The sequence below is a fragment of the Brachionichthys hirsutus genome, chromosome 15, assembly GCF_040956055.1.
Source record: "Brachionichthys hirsutus isolate HB-005 chromosome 15, CSIRO-AGI_Bhir_v1, whole genome shotgun sequence".
NCBI lineage: Eukaryota > Metazoa > Chordata > Actinopteri > Lophiiformes > Brachionichthyidae > Brachionichthys > Brachionichthys hirsutus.
In genome coordinates, this window is record NC_090911.1 from 5,128,135 (window position 1) to 5,153,176 (window position 25,042).

At 40.7% G+C, this 25,042-nt stretch overlaps 5 protein-coding genes across 5 annotated transcripts; 3 read left to right on the forward strand and 2 right to left on the reverse strand.

The window, feature by feature from the left end:
* Positions 1 to 1,415: 1,415 nt before the first annotated feature.
* On the reverse strand, positions 1,416 to 3,806 carry LOC137904647 (serine/threonine-protein kinase NIM1-like). The gene is given in 9 exon segments (XM_068748850.1): positions 1,416 to 1,603; positions 1,606 to 1,805; positions 1,807 to 1,892; positions 1,894 to 1,974; positions 2,125 to 2,142; positions 2,145 to 2,225; positions 2,611 to 2,854; positions 2,968 to 3,101; positions 3,750 to 3,806. Coding segments are annotated over 9 exon segments (1,089 nt in total).
* Positions 3,807 to 4,926: 1,120 nt separating this feature from the next.
* pnhd (pinhead) lies at positions 4,927 to 9,116 on the forward strand. The gene is made up of 7 exons (XM_068748851.1): positions 4,927 to 5,296; positions 5,785 to 5,880; positions 6,023 to 6,156; positions 6,399 to 6,675; positions 7,142 to 7,323; positions 8,074 to 8,132; positions 8,945 to 9,116. Exons 1-7 carry the CDS (start codon positions 4,927 to 4,929, stop codon positions 9,114 to 9,116), a joined length of 1,290 nt encoding a protein of 429 aa, XP_068604952.1.
* A 1,402-nt stretch (positions 9,117 to 10,518) lies between these two features.
* On the forward strand, positions 10,519 to 12,635 carry admp (anti-dorsalizing morphogenic protein). Its single transcript, XM_068749349.1, has 5 exons — positions 10,519 to 10,807; positions 10,911 to 11,041; positions 11,149 to 11,271; positions 11,407 to 11,605; positions 12,226 to 12,635. The coding sequence occupies exons 1-5, from the start codon at positions 10,519 to 10,521 to the stop codon at positions 12,633 to 12,635; spliced, it is 1,152 nt and encodes a 383-aa protein (XP_068605450.1).
* A 338-nt stretch (positions 12,636 to 12,973) lies between these two features.
* Positions 12,974 to 17,897, reverse strand: LOC137905117 (excitatory amino acid transporter 1-like). Its single transcript, XM_068749348.1, has 10 exons — positions 17,677 to 17,897; positions 16,027 to 16,164; positions 15,580 to 15,787; positions 15,453 to 15,495; positions 15,312 to 15,369; positions 15,029 to 15,203; positions 14,630 to 14,863; positions 13,995 to 14,189; positions 13,686 to 13,820; positions 12,974 to 13,522 (listed from the first exon to the last, which is right to left on the reverse strand). Exons 1-10 carry the CDS (start codon positions 17,864 to 17,866, stop codon positions 13,333 to 13,335), a joined length of 1,566 nt encoding a protein of 521 aa, XP_068605449.1. The 5' UTR covers positions 17,867 to 17,897; the 3' UTR covers positions 12,974 to 13,332.
* Positions 17,898 to 20,991: 3,094 nt separating this feature from the next.
* LOC137905119 (calcium and integrin-binding family member 3-like) lies at positions 20,992 to 24,474 on the forward strand. Its single transcript, XM_068749350.1, is given in 8 exon segments — positions 20,992 to 21,149; positions 21,151 to 21,174; positions 21,176 to 21,287; positions 21,660 to 21,694; positions 22,004 to 22,115; positions 23,592 to 23,739; positions 24,057 to 24,252; positions 24,453 to 24,474. Coding segments are annotated over 8 exon segments (807 nt in total).
* The last annotated feature ends 568 nt before the right edge of the window (positions 24,475 to 25,042 follow it).

A 25,042-nucleotide genomic window follows, 5' to 3' on the forward strand; every position in this document is an offset into this window, starting at 1 on the left:
TAAATCATGAAGACAAAGAAAGAGATCAAGGCATTGATAAACAGTTCACACGACAAAATCCTTTGAAAATGACAGGATTTTTAGCAATGTGCACAAACACAACCCCAAAAATGCTCATAAAACTCACTGTTAGTCAGTGTGTGACAGACGTACTCTCCACGTAGCAATGTGAATACTGTGAGTAGTTTTCATTCTTAGTGATGACATCACAGGTTTTATTGATGGAAATATTGAACCATGTAAACTAGGTTTTCACTCATTTCTCACTCGACAAATGTTGAATTAATCCAATCCAACGAGGATCTTCTCCATAAAATCTTTGATGATTGTGCAGTGATTATGTCAGAAATCTATAATCTGCATTGATCACAGGAGATTATTCTACCTGTTTTCCAAAGATACAGCCAGTTTTATATATTCTACCAGTTTTAACTGACATCACCAAAGCATTATCTATGATCAGGCTTTTGTCAAACTGTTTGCGGGACATTTTCGTTCTAAATATCATTCATCAATACTTTTTCTAAATAGCTTTCTGAACAGCTAATATTTTAGCAGTAACTGAAGACTTAACATTTGGGGATTTTTTGCAGACAGTCAGCAATTAAATTCACAATTTTTATAAGAAACATGAACTTTTTCATTTAAAAAAAAGCCAGTTTTATTTTTGAACGTTCGTCAAGGTAAAAGGTCATGACCTCCTCACTTAGAGGATGGAAATCCAGTGATTTTACAACTTGAATCGAGAATTCTTTTCTGTTATATTTGTTTATTTATTATTATACCATCAGGTAAATTATTAAGGCGTTTCTAAAAATGTTTTGCTGTTCAGACAATCCACCCTAAAGAGTATTTTTTGGATTGCTACATTGAAGGATATTACCCCATCGCTCACCTTTATCCGACTGACATTTCACGCCGTCATGAGTTTTTGGTATTTCCACATTTGTGTGTAGTATCAGGGTTGTTACTGGCCCTCTGGGAAGCTTCTTTCAAGCTTAATCAGTCATGCTGCTGTAAAAACGTTGATATTATCTGAGTGAAGTAAAGAGCGCCAGGTATGATTGCAAAACGCATCACTCGACACGTGCATTCAGTTTGAGTCACAGTGATGATGAAGTCAATCTGTCATTGTCCGATATACTAACATAGCATGAAAACTCCCATTCAATGAAGCCACTTAGTGCCCTTTTAACCTTGTGTAACCCATGGGATGTGACTGTCAAAAGAGGATACGGGTTAATTATGGAGCTTCATGGTCATATTTGTAAATCAGCAGTAAGTGAGATGAGCTGGCAGTGAGGGAATAATGTTGTTATAAATCCATAGAGTAAATAAAGTTGCATTTGGATGACGTAGAGGATAAAATTAATAGCAGGGACTAAAGAAAAACATGACTACAATAGACACATTTCTTAGCAGACAAATGAGAAGGGTATGAATGTTGTCATGCTAATTTTAAAACATTCCCCCAAATACAGATCTATGTTTTCCCCCAAACTAAATTGCATAATTATGCAGACCATAGAATGGTGTTTGTTTAGCAGGTTATCTGAGTCTGCTCTCCGTGTTAGTCTCTTCGGGGAGTCTGTGGCGTTGGATGGATGCAGCCCACATACTCTAGAGACCTCCTAGGAGGGTTCAAGCAGGCGGCTCGGTGTGTAGGGCTACAAGCTGGGTAGGCCTGTGGGTAGTTGATACCTTTCATCCACGATCTGATGACCTCTTGGCATGATCCAGGAACATAAGAAGGGATGGCACAGGAGCCCTGGAGGATGCAACACCTAAGTTTGCCTGTGTTAGTCTTTGAAGAGCTCTGGGGCTGCATAAGGTGGGGAGCCACAGAAAGTGTGGAGGACATCGATGGGGCAGCAAGAGGTGCTGAAACCAAAGTTCACCCACTTTAATGCAGCATGTACCGGAGTAGAAGATGTTCCCAGCCTTCAGGTCCCTGTGCACAATGTTATTATCATGCTGGGAAAAAGAGGAAAATGTTTGACATTGAGATGTGATGACTTTAATCTGTGTGATATTGTGCAGCGAGGATGCAGTGGGGGTTTTCTAACTCTTATTTTGCAGCAAAATGGACAACATTCCACTGAGCGCTGCCTGCCACTGACTTACCATGTGTTTGACTGCAGACACAGGACCTGGGAGATGACACGTTTACTCTCCAGGGCCAACAGGCGCCCCCTGGTGTTGTCAATGTTTGTAAAGTAGGATGTCTGTATCCAGAGTCAGTAAAAAATATTTAATTTCTAAAATTCAAAAATTCAAAAATCTGTTACAAACACACATCAGCTCCGATTCACTCTCATGGTTGGTGTTTAAAGATACCAAGAACAATTTAGTACCTTTTGTTGATGATCCAGATCACCATGAGGATGGTGTAAATCCAATTAGGAGGGGAATGAGCTGCTCTGCAGAGGTCTGTGCTCTCTGAGTGCTTTTCTAGTTCATCGTTACTTTGACAGACTTATTCCATCTATTTGTTTTGAACATACATTTTAACTTTGACAGTGCCAGATAGAAGATTTCAAACAGTAATTTACAAGGATCACATATTTTCTAAATCTGAAGTATTAATAGGAAATACAGCAATCACCTGACCTTTGGTATATCCAATCCAACCTGAGAGAAGTTCCCAGAGCCAATCTCTCCTCTCAGCTCATGAAGTGCTACCCGTCTCCCAAATGTCAGATCATTCATCACCTTCTCTGAATGGGCTAGATCATCCAGGGCCTTCCCAAAAACGCTGTGCTGCTTCTCCTCCAGCTCCTCTGACACATTCATCTTTGTCTCCATATTTCTGCCAACATTTGGGCATTCGGGGGGGTTAATATATTTTCCTGACCTTTGGGGGGGGGGGGTCGTCAAGTAGGTGTCATGTTTTTTGGATACAACAGCAATTTTGATATGCTTGAAAATACGATTGCATTGAATTTCCTTCAGTGCATAATATATAACATCCTGTACTCACATGTTTTCCCTTTTATGTTCTTCTTACTCCGTTCTGTGTTGATGGCACTGTTTCTTTTGTTCAAATACAGGATCTCGCCTCCAGACACTGGGATGTGCTGCTTTCCTTTGAAATTCCACTTCTAGAAGGTTTAGCAAAAAAAGTCTTGCAGCAAATCAAGGAGAAGTTCAACCTCTTTGAACCAAAATCTGAAGTGATTCATGTGATGTCAGCAGCATATCATGAGTGAAATCACCCAGCATGCACCAGGAAAAATATTCTAAGATGACATTTCTCAGAGTTCCAACTGTCTCGCCCACATGCTCTTCCTTTGCTGCCTGCTGTTTCCCTTTGCTTTGTATTCGTGTATAATCCAGCACTACTGCATGATGCAGTGTAATCCAAGGCTGCTGGACTCCTCCCATGCAGACAGACAGTAGAAAGAAGGAAGTAAAAAAATAAAAAATAAAATAATAATAATTGCTGAAGTGGTTTGTATTCTTATTCTTACGTTACGAATATTTAATTATTTCTAACTGGAAATTATTTATTAACTTTACATGATTAAAGCTTTAATGTGTAAATATCTTTCCATGCGTGTCATAATATTGAAATACTTCTAATTTTGTTTTACCAAATCATATCATAAAACACAACTTTATTCCCATAATTTCAAACAAAATCCTTAAGGAAGCGAATGCTGCTGTCTTCTGGCTGTGCTACACAGTGACCCAGACACTGTCCCAGACAGACACACGGACAGACCGTCTGCACAGACCCACCTCTGTACCGTCTGTGATCGGTCTCTCCCTCTGCTACCCAGACAGAGCATGCAGCCATCAGTCATCACACGTAAGCTGCATGGGTATGTCGAGACTCATTCACTGGTGAATGTATATTGGGATGCCATTGATGAACATTTTAGTGGTATAAAGTATGATTGTGTGTTATCTTTCTAATTAAAGAAAATGCATCCACCTGTTGGGAATTTGATAAGTGACACAAAAAAAAAAAACAATTATGTCTTCAATTTAATAACTGAGGATGGATGTGTGAGCAACATTGAGCTGCTGATATAATCTACTGTGAGAATATTTTCCCAAAACCAATTTATTTCTAAGTTTTGAGAAGAAGCCAATAAAAACCTTTTAGAACCTCATTGAAATCCCTTTCACGTGTTTTTAATATGTTGTAAATAGGCTTAATTGTGTTAATCTTTATGGGATTTTATAGGTTTTTCTTTCATTTACAACCTATGATAATGACCTAGGTAATTGAATCAATTAATTGCCAGGTAATCTGGATTGTGGAAGGATTACAACCGAATTTCAAAGAGATTTGTTGTAGCTTCATGCAGAGAATCAACAAATGAAACCTGTTGCGGTCATCACCTAAAATCCAGGTGTCTGAATGCTGGCGACTCGTGAATGATGATCCCTTGATCCCCCTGAAAAAGAGAAGATCCTATCAGCACTTCAAAGAAGGAGTAACCTTTTGCTAATATATTAAAGGCAAATCATTAAATACCAACATCGTGATAGAGCTCAAGCTCTTTTTTTTCCCCCAGTGATTGACATGAAACCTTTTGTTTCCAAAGGGAACTGAAGTTTTAAGGTTTCTCTCTGTTTTCTGTGCTTTATTTATTCATTTATTTTTGTCTCAGTTCTTAATTATTATTTCATTTAACCTCTGAAATGTTATAAATAGAGACCGAACGATAAGTATGTTATTCCAAGTCTTCCTCTTAGAGCTCTGTCTTCTGGACAGACGCTGGGGTTTAGAGGGCAGCTCTGGCCAGTCTGGCCATTTGGTGCTACATTGATTAAACACAAAGGTGCTGGAGCTGTGTGAAGGAGAGCCTCAGGCCCCCCCATGCTGATTCTGTTGATGTGTTTGGGCCAGGTTTTGTTTTAAGTCAGAGGTGCTAAACACCTTCCCTGTGAGAAAAAAAAAGAAGAAGATGATTAATGCCTTTGAAGGAGCGACACATTAATGACTCAAGGCTACTTAAGCGCTTCATTAGGGTGCGCCCTGGCCTACGGACACACTCGAGCCGCCGGTTCCCTCGCAGCAGAAATAGAAAAGCACCAGAGACTCCCTTTGAAGTTGGCCCTGCTTGCAAGAACATTCAGCATGGCAATTTGATTAGCCTGACCTTTTTTCTCTCTCCACCCCACTTTGAGACCTTCTTGTCAGGCCACGTTTGGGGCTTGATCCTGCATAAATATCAGAGGGACACTCAGGATCTGGCAGCTAAGGAGCAGATTGGCACTGAAGCCATGGATGGACCCAGAGCCAGAGCGTTCCTTCTCCTCCTGTGTGCCCTCTGCTTGACCTGTAAGTACTGTCTGCTGTCTTCTATTCAGATGCTGCTCTGGCGTGTGCAGACGCAGCTATTCACAAAGTGTTCTGACACCCATCCACACAAATGCGCTTGCTCAGAATAATTTCTACATATTATTGAACGTTGGTTCATGTGTTCTTCAGCGATACAAGAAGATTCTGTTTTATTTGTGTGTGTGTGTGTAATAGTGATATTATTTTCATTACAATCCTTGGAGACTATTTCTGAATGAGAATATAGATACAGGCTTTAGACATTCTTCTGTAATAAAGTGTTTCAGTGACTGTTTGTTTTGTTCTACATACAAATATGTCTGTATGAGTCATTTAATAACTAATAACCAAGAAGAAAATATTACATTGAGTGTTAAAAATATTGCGCTCTCATGTATATGAACAGCTCACCTTGGAATATCCAGTGTTTTCGCCTTAAAGACAATTTCACATTAACTTCGGGATGTTTGTTGTGTTGTGTTTTCCAGTGACGGGGATTTTGAGCAAACACATAGATCACAGAAACCTGTTCACACAGAGAGTGTGCTGCAGAAGACAGAGCCACTTTGTCTACATTGGACAAGGTAAAGTGTCACATTTATGCCACATGAACATGCTAAATAAATTTGCCAATAAAGTGAATGTCTATAATCCTCCACAAATTCAAAGTATAATTTGTCAAATGGGTGAAATTTTATTCTTTATGTTCTGCCTGTGTTGCCACAGACATATCTGGGAGTCCTGTTAGTGTTGATGTGGGAATGTGCAGGTCTCACTGCGTGGGAGCATCCAGACCAGAAGCAGGACAGCAGGAATACTCTCAGCATTCCTCGATGCTGGAATTTCTCAGGAGCAAAAAAGTAAGCAAGGTTTCCCTGCAATGCCACCTGGTGGCGCTGTTACTTCGTAATAGTTTATCAAGGATAACAAGCTGAAGCAGTGCGCAATGAAAGCGCACTGTTTGCGCGCATTCCTTTGCGCAAAGTACAAATGTCAAACACTTAAATCTGCGATAATTTGCACCAGTCAGCAATAAATCGCACAGCCATGCTCAGACATGTCAGCAGCGAATGGCGGCCCAACGTCTCTCTCCGTCCTAAAGATGCGAAGGCGCAGACCATCGTCTCCGCAGAGTCCGCTGTCGATGAGCCAGCAGCCGTCGTGCGGCACCAACCAGGCGTGTGAGCCCACCGGGATGCGCGTGGACCGGCTGCTTCTGTTCGACGGACCCCGGGAGGTGGAGATGATCGAGGAATGCCACTGCGAGATCACAATGATCCAGTGCGTCCGCGTCCCAGCACTGAAGACGTATTACTCCGAGACGCCGTATGAGACGGTCATCGACGTGGGAGGATGCTCTCGATCAAAGGGGCCCCCAGGTGTGTGCGCGCGCGCGCGTGCGTCAGTTAATTTATGTAAACTAAAGGATTAATCTGATTATTTGGCTTGTAATGATATTAGGACAGTTTCAACTATGCATCTAAAAAAAAAAAAACACATTTCTCTTGGAAAAAGGAGACAATTGTTTCGGTGTGTGCACATTTACAGGTTGCATTGTGTGCACATTTACAGGTTGCATTGTGTGCACATTTGCAGGTTGCATTGTGTGCACATTTGCAGGTTGCACGACAATAATGATGCATTATTTGTTGACCCCGTGGCCTTTATAGCAGCATATATTGAAATGTACTATGCTGCTATTCGCTTACGGCTCGGGGTCAAAGTAGTCTGCACCACTATGAGCGTCGAATGAAGACGAATGCCCCAATCCTTAATTTGAAGACGTTGATTAAATGTGTATAAATAAACCGATCAACAAATTTAAGCACTGTTTGTCATTTACAGAAGGATTTTCTTGTGTCCCCACCAAGTTTGAATCAGCCCTGGTGGAAACCCCAAACAAGGCTGACATCATTCAAACTGTAGCTGCCTGCGAACTGAAGGAAAACTGCTACCGGAGTCCGTATGTGGAGTATCACTATGAAATAGTCCATCATGCAGATGGAGTCAAGGAGGAAAGGCTAAAGGTATAAGTCTAGACTTAAAACTATAGCGTGACCTCGTGACATCTCCACGACTCGCTAACATCATGAGTATACTGTATATCGTATTGTTCATACACAATGTTTTTTTAAAAATATGCTTCGTTTCCACTTGGTGTCCTCAACAATAGAAGAGATGCATTGGCTTTGCTGAGCTCACACTCTCTTTTGTGAGCCAGTTGAGAGGAAATGGGGGGGGGGGGGGGGGGTCATTTTGGGTGCTAGACGGTAATGAAGTATCTTTATTCATGTCACATGTGTAGAGGACAGTACTTAATCAACATACTTGGTGCTCTAGACTGGAAAGTTCAAGTTAAAAAAGTTATAAATTCATTTAAATTATTATATTTGCCATGGAAATGAGGATTTAAATGTATTATTCTCCCTCACATTTACATCATTCACAAAAATCTCACTTTGATGCAATTACTATGACGCTATAATCCTACATCCTCTCTACCTTAAAATCAAAATGAGTATTTGCGATTTCAACATCGCACTCATGAATGTGTGCAAAAATACAGTTTAAAAGTTGCGTTTGTGCAAAGGTTTAAGTTGTGTTTTCCGGTGGCTCGGTGGTGGTGAGAGTACAGTGCAAATACAAATGATCCTGCAGGTGTTGCAACAAAGCAATTGACATGCTAAAACGCAGCTGGCCTGCAGCTCAACTGGGTCAATATTTGTGACCAGCTGTGACCTGATTGTCGTCTCACTGTGTTGCTAATTTTTCCACAGGAAATAGATGTGGGCAGATGTTTGGGAGGCTGCTCTGCTGGAAACCGCTGCCTTCTCAGGTAAGTATGAACATAGCTGGTGCGCACACACACACACACACACACACACCTCGGCTGCCCCTCTCATAACAATTGGCTGTGATCTCTGACACTTTCTGCAATCAGCATGGTGGCTTTTGTAGTTTTAACCCTGACACCAAATGTCCCTGAGACCATCTGGTTTATTTTGCGATTAAGGCTGACTTCTAATTGATCAATCGCTGGAGTTTTACAGCTGAAGAAAGAAAATGCAGCACAAAAAAAGCCAAAAATACACACACACACACACACGTGCTTAATCTCTCAGCATACAATACACCCTCCCATTTAATTCCCCATCAGTTACTTTGAGATTGTTAAAATGTATTTTAATTATTGTTAAGATTCCGTAACCATGAAAACAAACCTTTAGCATTGGATTCACATTGATACAAGTTTAGAAGTTATTCAGAAAATTCTTCTGAAAATTTCATCAAGAACCGTCCGTAACTTTTTGAGTAATATTGGTAACAGTCAGACAAATGCTATATGGCGGAGGTAATAAAATATTCAAATATGTGTGATTGACTCCTGTTTTTTTCATCTAAAACATTCTATTAAATTCAAATATTTGTATTATTAACTTATAATAATGTAGAAATGTGTTTTTTTGGTTAGGTTTGAGATGGTTGATTGCTCTCTTTCATAATTTGATTTATCTTTCATCATACCTTTTTATCAGAACATTTTTGGTCAGAACAGAATATATGTCATTGCTTTGAGGGACATATAAAGGACCTCGTCTGATGTAATTAATTCCAGTGATTTTAATACCTTTCAATTTCATTCTGCAGGAGCCCATCTGATGCAGAAACCTGCCTCTTATGGACTGAGAGACAGTCCAACTCCTGTGTTCCACGGGGTTATGAGAGTCACAGCTTCCTGAACCAGCATGGACAGATACGCACAGTCCTCTCCATCACTTCCTGCCTTTGCCAAAACACTGCGCCCTCCACCGGAAAATAATAACTTCCATTCCTTTGTCCGGAGTTGGAAAAAATGGAATTCACAGTAACACGTTTAAGCGTTTTGCTACCCTAAACTATTATTGTATTATATGTAACATATGTAAAAAAAAAAAAAAAAAAAAAAAAAGATGGATTTTGTAAATAAATGAAAATTACAACAATCTGTGAGAACTTGTCATTATTGTCCCACATTTTTCTAAAACTGCAAATAAAAAATGAAATGTTTCAAGATGTTTTTTTTTTTAAATCAAATTACTCCGAACGTTTCGAAGAAACAAAATAAACCTTCTAAACGGTGCAAGATCACACGAAGGCCCCCCAAAAATAGGCAAACGTTCCTTTGAAAGAACACACGTGCGGTTAATTGTTCCTTGGTTCGATATGAACGTGTGAAACAACACGGTGTGCGTTTTTCATCATTCTCAGATGTTTTATGGCATACTTTCAAAGAGTCACAGAAAGCAAACGTTGATCTCTTAAATGTTTATTGGGGGACGGGGGGCGCACAAGACCTTTTAAAAAAACATTGTAGTCACTCTTTCGCTCGCACGTAACTGCGCGTAAAGATCAAAGTAACCAAATGGCACATGCACCTCCGCATAGTATTTCCTGGCAAAGAATCTAGAGTTTGACAAAAAATAAAGAACTTTCAAGAAAAGCTTCTCGATTGGGTTTAAATTCAGGGTTAATAACAAATATATTTATCTAATTTATATATATTTCTACATGTAAAACCAAACAAAACTAAAAATCTAAATGGCATCAACTTATTGGTTGCAGTTCTCCTAAATGTAAAACTGACACCGCTGGCACTGGATCAGCATGTGTAGCGATCGACACCTTCTTCTTTATCGAAGTAATTGGTTTCCACCCATAACACTTCCCATTATTCTTGATTAATGGTTTCATTTAGGCGCAGTTAACCTCCCACGGTGAAAGACCTCACTGGAAAAAAACATTCTCCCGACTTTCTGCGGTTTGTAATTCACCTATATAACGCGACTTAAATCAGATCCAAAAATACATTCCACAATAACGCATTCGCTCCTCGATGCGCCGAAACGCGTTTACGGCGGCTGGATAAAAGTTTATTTGACAATCTGGTCGCAGACGAGCCAGACAAAGGGCTTGAATAAAATCTCCAATCGGATTCACACCTTGTTCGCACCGCCATTAGTCTCCCTTTACATTTGCTGATTGGTGATTTACATTTGCGACCAAATAGCATCTTTACTGCTGTTTGCCAAGGCTTTGAAAGGCACCGAGCAAGAGAAAAGGGAGCATTATATAAAAAGTCGAGCCTCTCAGGACCCTGCAGTCACTCCAGCTCCAATTTGTCGGTCGCTTGCGGGGCCCAAGGTCGATGCGCCGGGAATCGAGCCCTCATTCCAGAGATGTTGATGCTGCTCAGCTTTGCCGCGTTCGTGTGCGCCGCCGCTGCGCGCCCTCCGGTCCACGAGCCGGAGGATCACTTCTCCGCCGTCAACGACCCGGAGCAAGTCCGCTCGGCTGCTATCAAGAGACTCCTGGAGGTGTTCGGGATGGATGACCCCCCAGCTGCGCACGCGCACAAGCAGCAGCCGCCGCAGTACATGCTGGACCTGTACAACACTGTCGCCGACGCGAACGGCGTGACCAAAGTCCCGAACCTCCTGGAGGGGAACACCGTGCGCAGCTTCTTTGACAAACGTAAGTGCGGATGGGACAGGCAAGACCGTTGCGGGTTTGCGTGTCGCTCACGCACGCGAAGGAAGCTGTCTCGTTGGTTCTAACGCCATTCTTTGCGTTGCAGTTCACAGCGAGCAGGTGGAGTACAGGTTCAACTTGTCCACGGTGGCCAGAACTGAGAAGGTTCTCACTGCAGAGCTGCATCTTTTCAAGCTGCGGCCTCAAGCGAAGCTCAAGCAGCATCATTTCTGCCAGGTAGGAGCGGGATGAGAAGCAGCAAATCTACCCAAATGCGTCTCTCACACACACACACACACACACAGAGAGAGAGAGATTACAGTCATTTCTTCTGTTCCACTCAGGTTAGTGTGTATCAGCTGTTTGACACCAGCAGAAGCAATAACACACAAGAAAAGAAACTGCTGTCGTCTCGCCTGGTTCCAGTCCACACTACTGGCTGGGAAGTGTTCACGATTACACACGCAGTAAGTATCCACTTCTTTTTGAAGCTTAGTGCTGATTGATGTCTGTGGGGAATTCCCCCCCCCCGACGTATATATATACAGCTGCCTCAATTCTGTGTTTTATTTAAAGCGGTTCACGTGAATTCTTTCATCAAGGTCCGCTCCTGGATGTCAGATGACGGCAGCAATCTGGGCCTCCGTGTGACGGTCCGGACGCTGGGAGGAAGCCAGATGGACATGAAAGCGATCCGCTTTGCTTCTGGACGCAGCCACCACCAGAGCAAACAGCCCATGCTGGTGGTGTTCACCGACGACGGCCGTCGCTCCACCACTCTGGAAAACACGGGTATGATTTGTGCTCAGCGTGAAGGTGACAATTTACAGTTCAACTTTCAGAGATTGTGCTCTGCTTAGCAGGGGTGCATCTAAGCATTATAGGATCCCGGGGGGGTCCCCCAATTTCCCATTCTCCCCTCATCACTTTTATTCTCTTATACCGTTTAAAAAAATCTGATTTCTAAATGTAAAATCAGATTTTGGGAATTTGCTTTGAACACAATTCTTGTATTATTTATATGTTATAGATGTCTGGCTTCGTGATCTAGCCTTATTGTTATCCCGAATAGATCTGTGTTGAATAAATTCAACTGGACTTGTGGGGAAAATGTAAAACATGATTGGCCTTTTATTTATTTAGGCGTTTTCTGTTGAATTTAGTTCAATGAAAGTGACCTCTTTCAACACAGAGATCGACCACGACTTCGACAACTGAGTATCTTCAGACATTTAATCCCAAGTGTCTTTAACATCTCTCATCTCATCTGATTTTATTTAGAAACATTTTCAGAATAAGCTCAACATTGAATTATCTTAATTCACTCAAGCAACCTCTTTATCCTTGTCTTCACCTGTGACATAGCTCAACTTACTCAACTCTTCTAACAAAATTCCCCCGTTTTCTTTTATTAGATGAAGCAGCCACTTCCGGCTTACCCCACGCCCCACTGGCAGGTTCGCCCTCTCGCAGTGCCCGCTCTGTGGACTACAGCGAGGAGGAAGGTGTGTCCTTGCCATGTCAGCGGCTGCCACTTTATGTTGACTTTGAGGAGATTGGCTGGTCGGGCTGGATTGTGTCTCCTCGGGGCTACAACGCGTACCACTGCAAAGGCTCCTGCCCCTTCCCTTTGGGTCAGAACATGAAGCCCACCAACCACGCCACGGTCCAGTCCATCATCAACGCTTTGAAGCTGATCAAAGGCATTGAGACGCCATGCTGCGTGCCTGAAAAGCTCTTCTCTATCAACTTGCTGTTCTTCGATGATGAGGAGAATGTGGTGCTGAAACAGTACAACGACATGGTGGCAGGAAGCTGTGGCTGCCACTGACAGCAGCTCGCCACTGCTGTCGGGCTTTACAAAAGGAAAAATACATTCGGTTCAGATGCTCTTTAAATCTCAATTGCAGCTAACGATTGATGTGAGAGTGCTAAATATGGCACTGTAATATATGTAAATATAAATATTCAAATGATAATATATGGCAGTGATAGAAGCGATATCCTGTGAAAGATGTAAATGTGTTGTGCAAATATTTTAGTTTTCTCTTGCGATTTATTAGACAGAATAAATTGTTTAAACAATAGACTGTTGCTTGAGTTTATTTGCGAGATGTTTAACCGAAGGAAAAAAAAATACATGTTCTAAATTAAAAATATAGCATCTGACAACCAACATTGAGAGCTGGCTAGTTTATCCAAGTGTCATTTTTAATCTTGAATATTTTTTGTGTTTGTTTTTATTGTATTGCCAGGAATCATCAATCTGTCATAATTCTTCGCCACATAACATACCTAGTCTATAAACATTACAGTTTTATATATGACGAACAATTAAAACAAATGAAGAATCACATCTGCAGATGAACTGGAGGTTTTTCTTAGAAGAGGGATGTCTGGATTATCATGCTTACCCTGTTGCTTCCGTCTCAACCTGACCCAGATAAGAGGTAGAAAATGGATGGATGGACTAGTCTAGAACATCCTCACTTTTAACGAAACACAAATCTGCTTGTAAAACAAAAACTTCACTTGTCAAAATTATCAAGTGCAGAGCACTGTGGTGTTCCCTGTCCATTACATGTTGCCATGCTATCATGTTCCACGAAGTGTTCTTCATCAGAAAAGGAGATCTGGAGCTCATTTTCAGAGAAGTGCTGCACGACACCCACACCGACACAGTCAGCCAGCACGTTGGTGGTTGTCCTCAAACGATCTCTATCAACAAAGAAGCTCTGAGGTTAGAAACTTCCTGTGTAAGTTGTAGAAGCACGAACTTGACAGTACATTTTCAAACTATTGTTTTATATTACTTTGTTGCAGTTCCATAAACAAGACTGGCTGCTGCTCAAATTCTGGCAATACATAAATAGACACTTACAGCATCCAGTCAACTGCGATAATGAATGCAATGCCATCAAGGGGTAGTCCTACAGATGACAGCACAACTGCCATAGAAACCACCCCACCTTGGGGGATACCCGTGGCCCCAATTGCTGCAACTGTGGCAGTGATGCTGTTCAAATAAAATGATGAACAACTGTTAATTCATTTAATTAAAAGGAAACGACTCAATTCTTAGAAAACTCTGAAACTCTGAAACAACAAATGTATGAAAGAAATTGTTTTCAAACGGTACAATGAGATTCATGAGATTGAAGTGATATTTATAACGTGCATTTAACTGTACCTGATGATGATGATTTGAGCCACTTGAAGATCCATATGATGAACTTGGGCAATGAATATGGCAGCCACTGCCTCATAAAGTGCCGTGCCGTCCAAGGTCAATACAGACGCTATAGGCAACATGAAACGTGTCACCCGCTTATCCATGTGGAGATTGTTCTCCAGACACCTCATGCTGATAGGAAGGGTGACAGCACTGCGGGGGGAGGGGATACATAAAAACTGATGGATATACAGTGTTTAGAGTTTTAGTTGATGATATGCAAAGCAGAAGGTTTCACATCATCTCTGTGTTGAATGAAATCAAAAGGTCTCGTAGGAAAAGCTTGTAGATGTTTCTCGTCCGAGAGGGATTTTTAGTTTAATAGGCCAAAAGTCTTTATGCTTTTCCTACTGCTGACCTTTTCAACATAGAGATCTAATCTCCACAGATATTTTACATCATATTTATCGATTCCTGATTCATGAACCATAACATGCAACAAAGGCTCATTGAAGTATAAAGGAGTTTATAAGGAAAAAAGCAACTTTCTCTGAAGGCAACATTGTATTTAAGAGGACCGGTTCTCCCATAGGTCCAAAAGGTTTTTTTTTTAATGTACGAGCAGTAGTCTGTAAGCTAGAGGTCAAACTCACCTGGATGAAGTCCCAAAGGCAGTAGCGAGAGGCTCGAGAATGCCAGCCATAAACTTAAAGGGATTCTTACGTGTGGTGAGGACATAGATGAGAGGCAGGGTGAGAAAGCTGTGGATTAACAGGCCAGTAACAACAGTTGCACAATATAAACCAAGTTGGCGACCTATAAGTCCAACATCTTTCAGCTTCAAAATCTGTCCTCCAACCAAGAAGAGTATTCCTAATGGAGAATACCTGTGGGATGAAAGTAAGATGGAGTAAACATTTTCATTGCAGGGAGTAAAAGCTGGCATTTATTTCAGAGACTGTAACATTTCCAGAGTTTCTGTGATTTATTGATATCCAATATTGTCAATCATGTTATATATTTTTTACATATTTACAGCTTCTTGTTCTTACCAGATGACTATGCTGATCAGACGCATGCTGGCTTTATTCAGGCAGTCAAAAACATCCCTCAGAGGTTTTCCCTCATTCTCCATATTTCTCAGGATGAGGCCAAGGGCGACACAGATGACTAGTAATCCCAAAATATTGGGAGTTACTATGGTGCTACCAACTGGCATTTTGTCATCTATGGGGCCCCCAGTAATACCATTAGACAGCAGCATAACAAACAACAACAATAATAAATATTAAACAACTTCATTAAAGTCACAATTTTCTATTTCACTGATTTCACCTGTTTGGGTCAGATTGATGGCATCAAGACTTTTGTTTTCCAAGTAAACAGTTTTATACTGAATAAAAGAAAAAGACAAAAATCACAATTGTTGACAAGTATCATAAGGAAAAAAGAAAAAAAAACTCCTACAGATCTTACCTGTTGAAAAAACGTGGTCACTATATTTTCAGGAAACATGTTTCTGCAAGTCAAAAGAGCATTTTATTATTACTTAAGACTGAATGGCGTCACCTGACGGAGCCGACTGGTACTTCTTGATGACCACCTGATCAAATCCAGGAAAGCGTCTTCAGGCTGCACAGGCTGGACTTGGCCTCCAGAGATTGCTGTGGTATTGGTTGGTCCGTTCCCTGGCTTGATAAGGACAACTAGAATAATGCCAGTGAACACTGACATGAAGGAAGTCACTCCGTAATAGCAGAAAGCTCGGACCCCGATTTTCCCACAAGCCTTCATGTCCATCGATGACATACCTGAAACATTGCAGCATATGAATGCTACTTTATGCAGAATCAATCAACTTTGGAAGGCGGTAAATGGTGATTTTACTATTTGTAATATAATTTTCTCCCTTGGAAAATGTAGTGGAAAAAGATTAAGCTGTTAAATCATGGATCAAACATTGTCTTGCCAAAATACATTTGGATAAAAATGTTCATTGTCTAGAAGGTACAGTATGTGTGCAGAGGAAATGTAATATATTAGACCTAACCTGTAATCAAGCTGGATGTAATGAGAGGAATCACCAGCAACTGTAACATATTCATCAATATCTCTCCAGGAAACATGAAGTATTTTATTTGTCTGGCTGTCATGTTAATGGATCGAAGAGAAATTCCCAATCCAATGCCTGTCAAAAAGACAAATTCTGTTTGTTAGTGTACCATGCTCCGGGTCCATACACAGACTTCTTAGCAGAATCCGCAGAGTTCATTTTAATTATTGCTGTCAAGAGATTAATTATGATCTCTAATTAATCTCTTTTTTAATCTCACTGAAAAATTGCTGAGAAAAGCTCTCAATTTGAGGTATTTTCATTTAAATTCATTACATTATTGTGGCAGATTAAAAGCTTGATATATAACAAAAAGTAGCTTTATAAAGTAATTTATTGTTTTTAACACTTGAACAGATACAGTTCTAGCCATTTACATTCTGCTGCATTTTCTGCCTAAATGCTGCCTGCGACATTTAGTTTCCACCACCAGGGGGATTGGGAATATTACAGTGGCTCTGAAGTACAAACAACTACGACAAATAGAAGCACTGCAACAAATTAAAAAAGACAACAACATTAAGGTAAGCAATAAACAACATTAAGGTATAAGCGCTACAACATTAAGTTAAGCAATACAACATTAGCCATAAAACCGCTCCTCACCTTGTCCCTCCCACCTACAATTGGAACCTATCAATTTGTGCTAAAAAAAAAAAAAAAAAAAGCCCAAACACAATGACTGACTATTACACTCCCCAAAACTCAAGCACAAAAAGCCCAACGGATAAAAACTGATTTATTTAAAGGCCATACAGAAGCAGTAAACTTACAGATTAAAAATTAAATTAATGAGAAAAACATAAATATGAATGTAATGAATTAATTGCAATTGACAAGATAATTTGACAGATTCAGATAAAGCAATTAATGTGAGTCATTTGAATATTTGTGTATACATAAAATATGATACATTATTTACAATATTTGGTCATTGATTCCTACACTGAGTTTAGTCCCTCCCAAATCGATTATCTTGTCAAAAGTGCTGCAGGCACTCTAGGAACAACTTTAAAATAGAAGCATCTCAATCATGGTAGATAGCCTCCATGAAAAAAAACCCCAACCCCATAATCTACAGCATGCAAGGCAAGAACGAGAACAAAAAATGGTGTTATGTTCAAATGTTGAGAATGTTACCAGGAACAGATGATTACATTTTGGTGACGATCCACAAGAGATCCGGGATTATGGAACAGTTTGAGATTTTTGGTAACATTGCAGTTAATGGAACTTCAAAATTCTTTACTCAATATCTCGGTTGAATATTATTTATGCAATTTGACACAGTCATGTAGGGTGGGGATCTCTATCTAACCACCGAATTTCATATGACCCCGAACTAGAATGACGTTACATTTTAACATTAAAATCCCCCATTTACTGATTCAAAAATCAGTTAAAAATTCACAAGAACAATTTATAACCTTTTGGTGATCATCCAGATCACCATCTGGATGAGTGCGGTTCTAGTTTTACAATTATTATTATTGTCATACAGATTATTAATACTGTCAGAGTAATTTATCAATACTACAAATAAGGTGAGGAAAAAGTTCAAGTTATCAAAATTGTGTAGAGACTTACCTATGATGATAGTTGTTATAGTGAGAAGGACAAACGCATTTCTCTTGAGTAAACCTTTAATATTACTAAATTTGCTCTTTGGTGGAGAATCCAAACTCAAACGCTTAAACATCTTCAGGGTTGCATGGGTTTCCTGGACATCAGTGCTGTCCACTGTGTTCAGGTCAGAGTTCAGTATCGCCTCTTTCATACTGCTGTACAGAAAAAAAAAAAGAAATTGTCTCCCTACAATAGGGAAGATAAATAAGCATTCAATATCAAGATACCCAATATGCCACCATGCCGATAATGATAAGTTGTTGACATAGCACCGTCTCATGGAACCAGTTTTACCAAGAAAACAACAGCATTGAAGAAATAATTCAAACCATTAAAGACTGTAAAATTCCAGGTATTTCTGTCTTGTTACTTTTCTCTCAGTTCAAAGTTAATATCCTTCTTTTATCCAGGCCTTTTCTTTTAAACAAAATTAAACCAAAAAATAACACAGAATATTGTCAGCAAGGAGCAAAGAAGCTTTGGAATAAGACGTGCCTCGTTTCACAGCAACTTGATGAGCAAGTCATGGTCACAAACAAACTGATGACTATTATCGCTCCTGGCGAGGAAAAACCCAGCAGAGCTGCTTTAGAGAAGGTGGAGCCTGTGAGAATGAAACGTTTCAAAAAACATAGCAAAGCATAAAACCTGCAAAAAGGTGTATCATAACTTTTTACAAACGTGTTTAACACTCGGTTGACCAGAATTCTGCAACTACTAGAATGACCATAGCAGTCATTTTGACTGCTATGGTCATTATTTGTATATCATTTGGATTATTGTTATCACGATCTAAGAAAAATTGGAATAGGTGGAATAGGTGTTGATGATGATGAATATATTTATTAGATAGAATGTTAGAGTACAAGTACAGTCAAACAGTAGCATGTATTACAGTACAAATACAGCATTTCAATAAAGCCCTTGCAGTCTTGTTTCCGTTGAAAGTCCTTCGTACATAAATCATCAACATTTAACAATACAAATAAAACTAATATTAAATTACTCAATTGATGCAAAATAACAATAAAATAAAAATAAATTACACCACAGATGTAAAACAAACAATAAATTAAAAATACACATACTATGTATAATGTAGGTGGACAAAAAAAAAGGGGGGGGGGGGGGTGATCAGGAGAGAGTTGTGATGACTATCTCCGTTTCTGCCCCTCAGAAAGGTGCATTTTTAAGGCCGTTTTGGTACGGAAGGCGGTTGACGTCCTCCCCTGCCTGCATCTGTGACTCTATGCGCATCGGCTGACCCAAACACTTCAAGACCATTTCTGGATGCTATTTTAATACGGTTCATTAAACTAAGTTCTCTTTCACACTTCTCTCCCAGTGCAGCAATGTCTGCTGCTCCATATACTCAAAAGTGACGTCTGAGCTCAGTGCCTCGACGTCAAAAACAAACAACTCCTCCTTCATCCTCTGGAAAACGTGCGTCGCTCGAAAAAGAAAATATCTGCCCCAGTCTCACCGTTTCTTCTTCTGTTTGCGCTCCATCTTTAACACACTAGAATTCTGCAACTACTAGAATGGCCATAGCAGTCATTTTGACTGCTTGGACATTATAATTTGGATTATTGTTATAATGATCTAAGAAAAAATAGGTGGAATAGGTAAAAAAAACATCAGGCCACTAAATGAAAACTATAATGATTGAGTGTTTCATTTATTTCATTGACACAACATAACGTCTCTGAAATGACGCACGCCGACTCGAACTGCAACAATGATCTCTGTGAAAGACAAAACAAATGTATCCTGCTTTCAAAACAGGTTTGTGCCATCATTAGACCTTATTACAATAATTACAATGATAATTATTAACCATGATGAACATTCCAAAATGCTGTGAGGGGGCGGCCAGCCAACTGAAGACATTCTGCTGTTGCGATGACAATTTGCTTTGCTTATGGCTCACAATCACTCACAGTGAACTCAGGTAACCTGCCCCCCCCCCCCCCCCCCCCCCCGCCTGTGCAGCTCCCACGCACAAGTGTCCTTTTTTCTTACAATGTATCCTGCTTTCAAAACAGGTTGGTGTCATCATTAGACCTTATTACAATAATTACAATGATAATTATTAACCATTATGAACATTCCAAAATGCTGTGAGGGGGCGGCCAGCCAACTGAAGACACTCTGCTGTTGCGATGCCAATTTGGTTTGCTTATTTGCGATTTGAGATAAAAATGCTGTGCAATCCGGCACGATGCGGGACGACTGGTCACCCTCCATCAGAGTCTTCCTCACCAAGTCTCAGAAGCAAGGCTAAAGCCTCCATAACTTTCGTTTTATTTCTACTTGTCATTTTCGTCTGTCTTGGGTTTAGAGTGAAGCTATAACGTTTTAGCTTCACAGAGCCTCAAAAACAAATAGACAATAAAGAAGGAGAAAGAGCAGGACAATGTAGCAAAGAGTGACACATGACGTCCTGTAAAACGCATGCAGTCAATTTCACTGCTCATTCGAGGTACCGGTAGTCATAAAACAATGTTAGAATAATATATACACACATTTAGGGAAAGTCAGTATCCCATTGTTACATAGGTTTTTTTTTTTAAACCAAGTTATGACGTTGCAAATTTTGAAAGCAGTCAAAATGATTGCTTTGGTAGTTCTAGGCCGCATGGGTGAGTATGACATGGAGCGGTAGATCCAAACCTGCATGTCCCCTTATCGCACATTAGAGCCCAATGACCAATGTTAAACCAGAAAAATGCTAAAGGTTAGGATTTTATTGTTATTAAAAAGGTAAATTGCAAATCGTTAAACACACGAGATTTGAACTTACAACATAATCATTGACTGAAATTCCTTCAGACTGTGGATTCTTTCCTGAATTGGTTAAATAGTTAGAATTAAAACTGTTCAGATGGAAGTCTGCTGTGCTGCGCTGAATATTTCAAATGGAACAAGGTTGAATTTCAACATTATTTTGTGGAAGAGGAACATCTCTAAACTTTGCCCCTTTACTCAGGGACACACCACGTGAAGTTTGGTTGCTTGCTCAAGTAAAATAAGGTGACATTAAAATAGATTAGTCTTGAAAATAATGGTGTTATTTTTAAAGATTAGTTAGAGTTCAGCGACAACATACCTGATCTATGTGGAAATATTCCATCGAGGTCTCGGCAGAACAAAACCTGTCTTGCATCAAAAGGATTATTTATGCACCATAAAAGCCTGTCTCTACAGAGTGTAACCTGAGCAGTGCCTGAGGCGTTGGCCATAGAGTGGCACTAAAGGGGGTTGATACCACTTGGCATGATGCTGGATGGCAGCCCTTATTCATTGTCAAAGGGGCTGCTATTCACAATGGAGAAAACGATGAAATGCTGCCATTATAATGGGAACCAAAGGACCTGCGGCAGCCCGACACCTGATCTACTCTTTGGCTCTGGCTTGCTTTTGTCCCAGTTTTTCATACCTGGCATATCCATACACCATTAAAAAGGGACTTCATGTTGGAGCAGCAATGGATTGGGAGCTTGCAGTTTGTGCACTCAGACATGGGGAATAAACAGACCATCTTTACCACACAGCAGCTGGATGCTTATCAGGTTGGTGTCAGTCCGGCTTGTTTCTGGTTGAGACTCACTCTAATGGTCATTTATCAGTCGGTTATCAATAAGCCACCAGAATCCCTAGTTGAGATGAAGATGAAGATATTGACTATAATAAATAAACTGAATGTTTCATTTGCTTCTTATATTTAGACAAATGTGTGATTATCCTGACATGAATCACTGTAATACTTTAGATATGGCTGCTCTAAAAAGACATTCTGCATAATAAATTCACAAGTCTGTATTTTCCTAGTGTGGTACACCGTATACAATAACAACAAATTAAATGATATATAACAACAGCTGCATCTTGATGTTCTTTGCAATGGCTTCACTTTCTTTGCCATGGTGTGAATGTATTTACAGGACTGCACATATTTTACAAGGAAAGAAATTCTCAGGTGAGCAAATTTGAAGAAGATAATGCTTTTTGTTATGAGTCATTGCTGGTGTAACACTGTACAAATATTTGTACTCTTCTGCACAATACCACACTGTAATATTAAACCACAGCATCAGGAGACCTGTCCTACTGTGGGGCAGGCTACCATGGCGATCACATGGTATTTAAAATACAGCTTTCACTTGTTTCGCTGTAATGGAGTTCATTTTCCAATACTTTCTTGTGGACTGTTGAAATAATAACTGTTGATATAATAGCGGTACGAGAAACTTTAATATGGACAGTAATTTTCTCAAACCGCCTCCAGGCTCTTTAACCGGTATCGGGATTTGGCACCACAGCTCGTTCCCCTTGACTACACCAACCAGCCAGATGTGAAGTTACCATATGAGCTCATTGGAAGCATGCCGGAGCTGAAGGTAGGCTGACTGATCCACACACATCCTGTCGACCTGTTCGCTCCCTGTGTTTCCAATCCATAATTAATAGCCAACTAATCGACAGAATTCTTTGGAAGATTATATTGTTACCTGACTCTTTTAAACGTGAAGAATGCTAATGAGCCCCTTAGGGGACACTTGCATGATCAATATGATTGTGAACACACTGACAGCAAAAAACAAACATCCACAAATAAGCTCGACACTGACACATGCTTTTTCTTTCTTTTTACTTGTCTGTATTTGTGCTCAAAAATGACAACATACATGGTGTCAATCATTTATTTTTCATGTAATCTTGACCGTCACCTGCCCTCTTGGCAGACTAGCCTAATATGTTTTATTACGTTCCATTTCCTATTTTGCGCCATTGAGGGCCGTGCCATCCCTCGGTGAAACATGGAACCAACAAGACGGACAGAGAAAAAGTGAGGCATAGGCAGTGTTCTGAAGAGAAAATGCAGTGGATTTATTTGTGCTCCTTGTTTCTGCCCCTTTCATCCAACCATAATTCAAAGCGTTATCCTTAAACACCTGTGCAAAGGTCTCGAGAGGAAAGTCTAAACTAGGTTTCAGGAGATCTGAGGAAGAAGAGGGAGCCACAGATACTAACCAAGCAACCTCCACTGACTCCGAGTCCGGGGGGGGGGGACTATTGCGTTTCGATAGGTGCTGGTTTGCTACACCTGGCATGCATGAAACCTCCACCAAAGGAAGGAGCTAGGGCAGCACGGCCCCCCCAGAACTCCCCAAGCTGCAACAACACCCAGAGAACGACCCCCTGGGCCCCCACGGGGGCCACCCGCAGAAACAACCACGGACACAGCCGACGAACTAAGGCCAGTACAGAGGCATGGGGCACAGCAGGCCACCCACCACCTCCGAACCCGTGCCACCATCCAACCCAGGGGAACGGACACTGACATTCTAAGGAAGGCAGAGTAATGCTGTGAAGTCTGTCCAGGACATCAGAAATATACAGAGACCTTTGAAGTTAGCAAGATTCAATCCTCTGTAGATGATTAAATAATAAAAGTCAGAAAACATTTTCCTTAAATTAGCACTAGTATTGTGTTAAAAACAGGGATTATCTTACGATTAACACCAACCTATGATGCAGGTGAGAAGATCCTTTCCTCAAACGCACGTGGTTCTCTGTCAACAAACCAAACAGGTTTCCGACTGTTAAAATGAGTAAGGACAAATAGATGGTAAAAGATAAGTTTGTAGACACAGCCAGAGAGTTGACTAATATTTTATGATGTCACTGAACCCCTTTCACAGGCTCCGTTTTGGGACCCCAATATTTCTAAAACTCTGTCTGTGACCATGGAGACAATCATAAAGGACAGGGCCGCCCTCTAATCCAACAAACACTTTACAGTCAGCGCAATGAATAGCTTCCAAAATATTCTACCAGGCGGCACTAAAGACCCATGTCTCTCACCTGTCCAGGATAACCCATTCCGCCAGAGGATTGCCGAGGTTTTCTCCGAGGATGGAGAGGGGAACATGACACTGGATGACTTCTTGGACATGTTTTCTGTCCTGAGTGAGACGGCACCTCGTGATCTGAAGGCCTACTATGCTTTCAAAATTTATGGTAAAATACTCAAAAAAGTAGAACTACTACTGTACTTTCGGCTTGTCCCGCCAGGGGTCGCCCCAGCAAATCAATGTTCTCCGCTTCACCCTGTCCTTTGCATCGTCCTCCCCAACACCAGCCACTCTCATGTCCTCCCTCTCTACGTCCATGTATCTTCTCCTGGGTTGACCTCTAGCCCTTTTCTCTGGCAGCTCTATTCTCAGCATCCTTCTACCGATACAGTCCCTGTCTCTCCTCTGGACATGTCCAAACCATCAGTAGTTCTACCACATGAATTACCTTTAGATTTCTTCGTTTCTAACCTTTTATGCAAGATTTCAACAATGATGACTTCATTTGCAAGTCAGACCTGGAGAAGACCCTGAACAAACTGACCCGTAACGAACTGACGCAGGACGAGGTGAGGATGGTGTGTGAGAAGGTGGTGGACGAGGCTGACCTGGACAACGACGGGCGTCTGTCGCTTGAAGACTTCCAGCACATGATTGTTCGAGCTCCAGAATTCCTCAGGTGGGCTCATGGTAGCCATTTACTTTAATATATAATGAAGGGTAAATACACACATCAACAATATATTAAGGCACATTATTTTTGTTTTGTACCAATAATAGTGATCTAAAGTCTGTGTCCTTCCATTTCCCAGCCTTATATTTGTTTTTATTTGATTTATAACAAGGAAATCAAACCAAACTGTAAATGTTTGTCCACAGCACCTTCCACATAAGGATATAGGGAACTGAAGAACTGAAGCATTCATGCTTTTCTGAACCAGAGTATCACATAAGGATGGACTTAACACAGCAGGACATCTGGAAAGTGGCGTAATCCTGACATCTCAACTAAAAAAAGCAAATAATAGTGGGAGTTCTTTGGCGTTGTGATTTATTTTGTAGAAACAGATATAATCCAAACCACTGTTATCTTCATCAAACGTAATCAATCTTTGACATTCAGCATCCAGACTAAATATTATGTTGACTTATGTTCCCATGAAGGATGCAAGACAACCCATAACAGGTTGGATGTGTTTTGACATGCTGAGGTCAAATGTGATTTTTCTTTTGCTACTGCGCATGCAGAAGTGACACCATAGTGTATTCTGCCAATCGATCATTATGAGGCATCGACCGTCCATCACGGCAAGGCTCATCAGCAGTAGATTTGTTTTGTTCAAAGGGGCTCAGTTACACCAAACTGTGGGAGAAACTCATGCCAGAATATTCCAGTGAGTCACAGAATGTTCATTTGCCATGCAGGCAGACCAGCTCTACTGTCAGAGCACAGGGCCGACTGCAGTTTC

Coding starts and splice junctions, on each gene's coding strand:
- pnhd (XM_068748851.1), top strand. CDS start 4,927: ATGCCTTTGAAGGAGCGACACATTAATGACTCAAGGCTACTTAAGCGC. Junction 5,297..5,784: donor GTGTGCCCTCTGCTTGACCT/GTAAGTACTGTC, acceptor TGTGTTTTCCAG/TGACGGGGATTTTGAGCAAA. Junction 6,157..6,398: donor AATTTCTCAGGAGCAAAAAA/GTAAGCAAGGTT, acceptor TCCGTCCTAAAG/ATGCGAAGGCGCAGACCATC.
- admp (XM_068749349.1), top strand. CDS start 10,519: ATGCTGCTCAGCTTTGCCGCGTTCGTGTGCGCCGCCGCTGCGCGCCCT. Junction 11,042..11,148: donor AGCAGCATCATTTCTGCCAG/GTAGGAGCGGGA, acceptor TGTTCCACTCAG/GTTAGTGTGTATCAGCTGTT. Junction 11,272..11,406: donor TGTTCACGATTACACACGCA/GTAAGTATCCAC, acceptor TCTTTCATCAAG/GTCCGCTCCTGGATGTCAGA.
- LOC137905117 (XM_068749348.1), bottom strand. CDS start 17,866: ATGAAAGAGGCGATACTGAACTCTGACCTGAACACAGTGGACAGCACT. Junction 15,370..15,452: donor TGACCACGTTTTTTCAACAG/GTAAGATCTGTA, acceptor TCTTTTATTCAG/TATAAAACTGTTTACTTGGA. Junction 14,864..15,028: donor CTGATCAGCATAGTCATCTG/GTAAGAACAAGA, acceptor TTCATCCCACAG/GTATTCTCCATTAGGAATAC.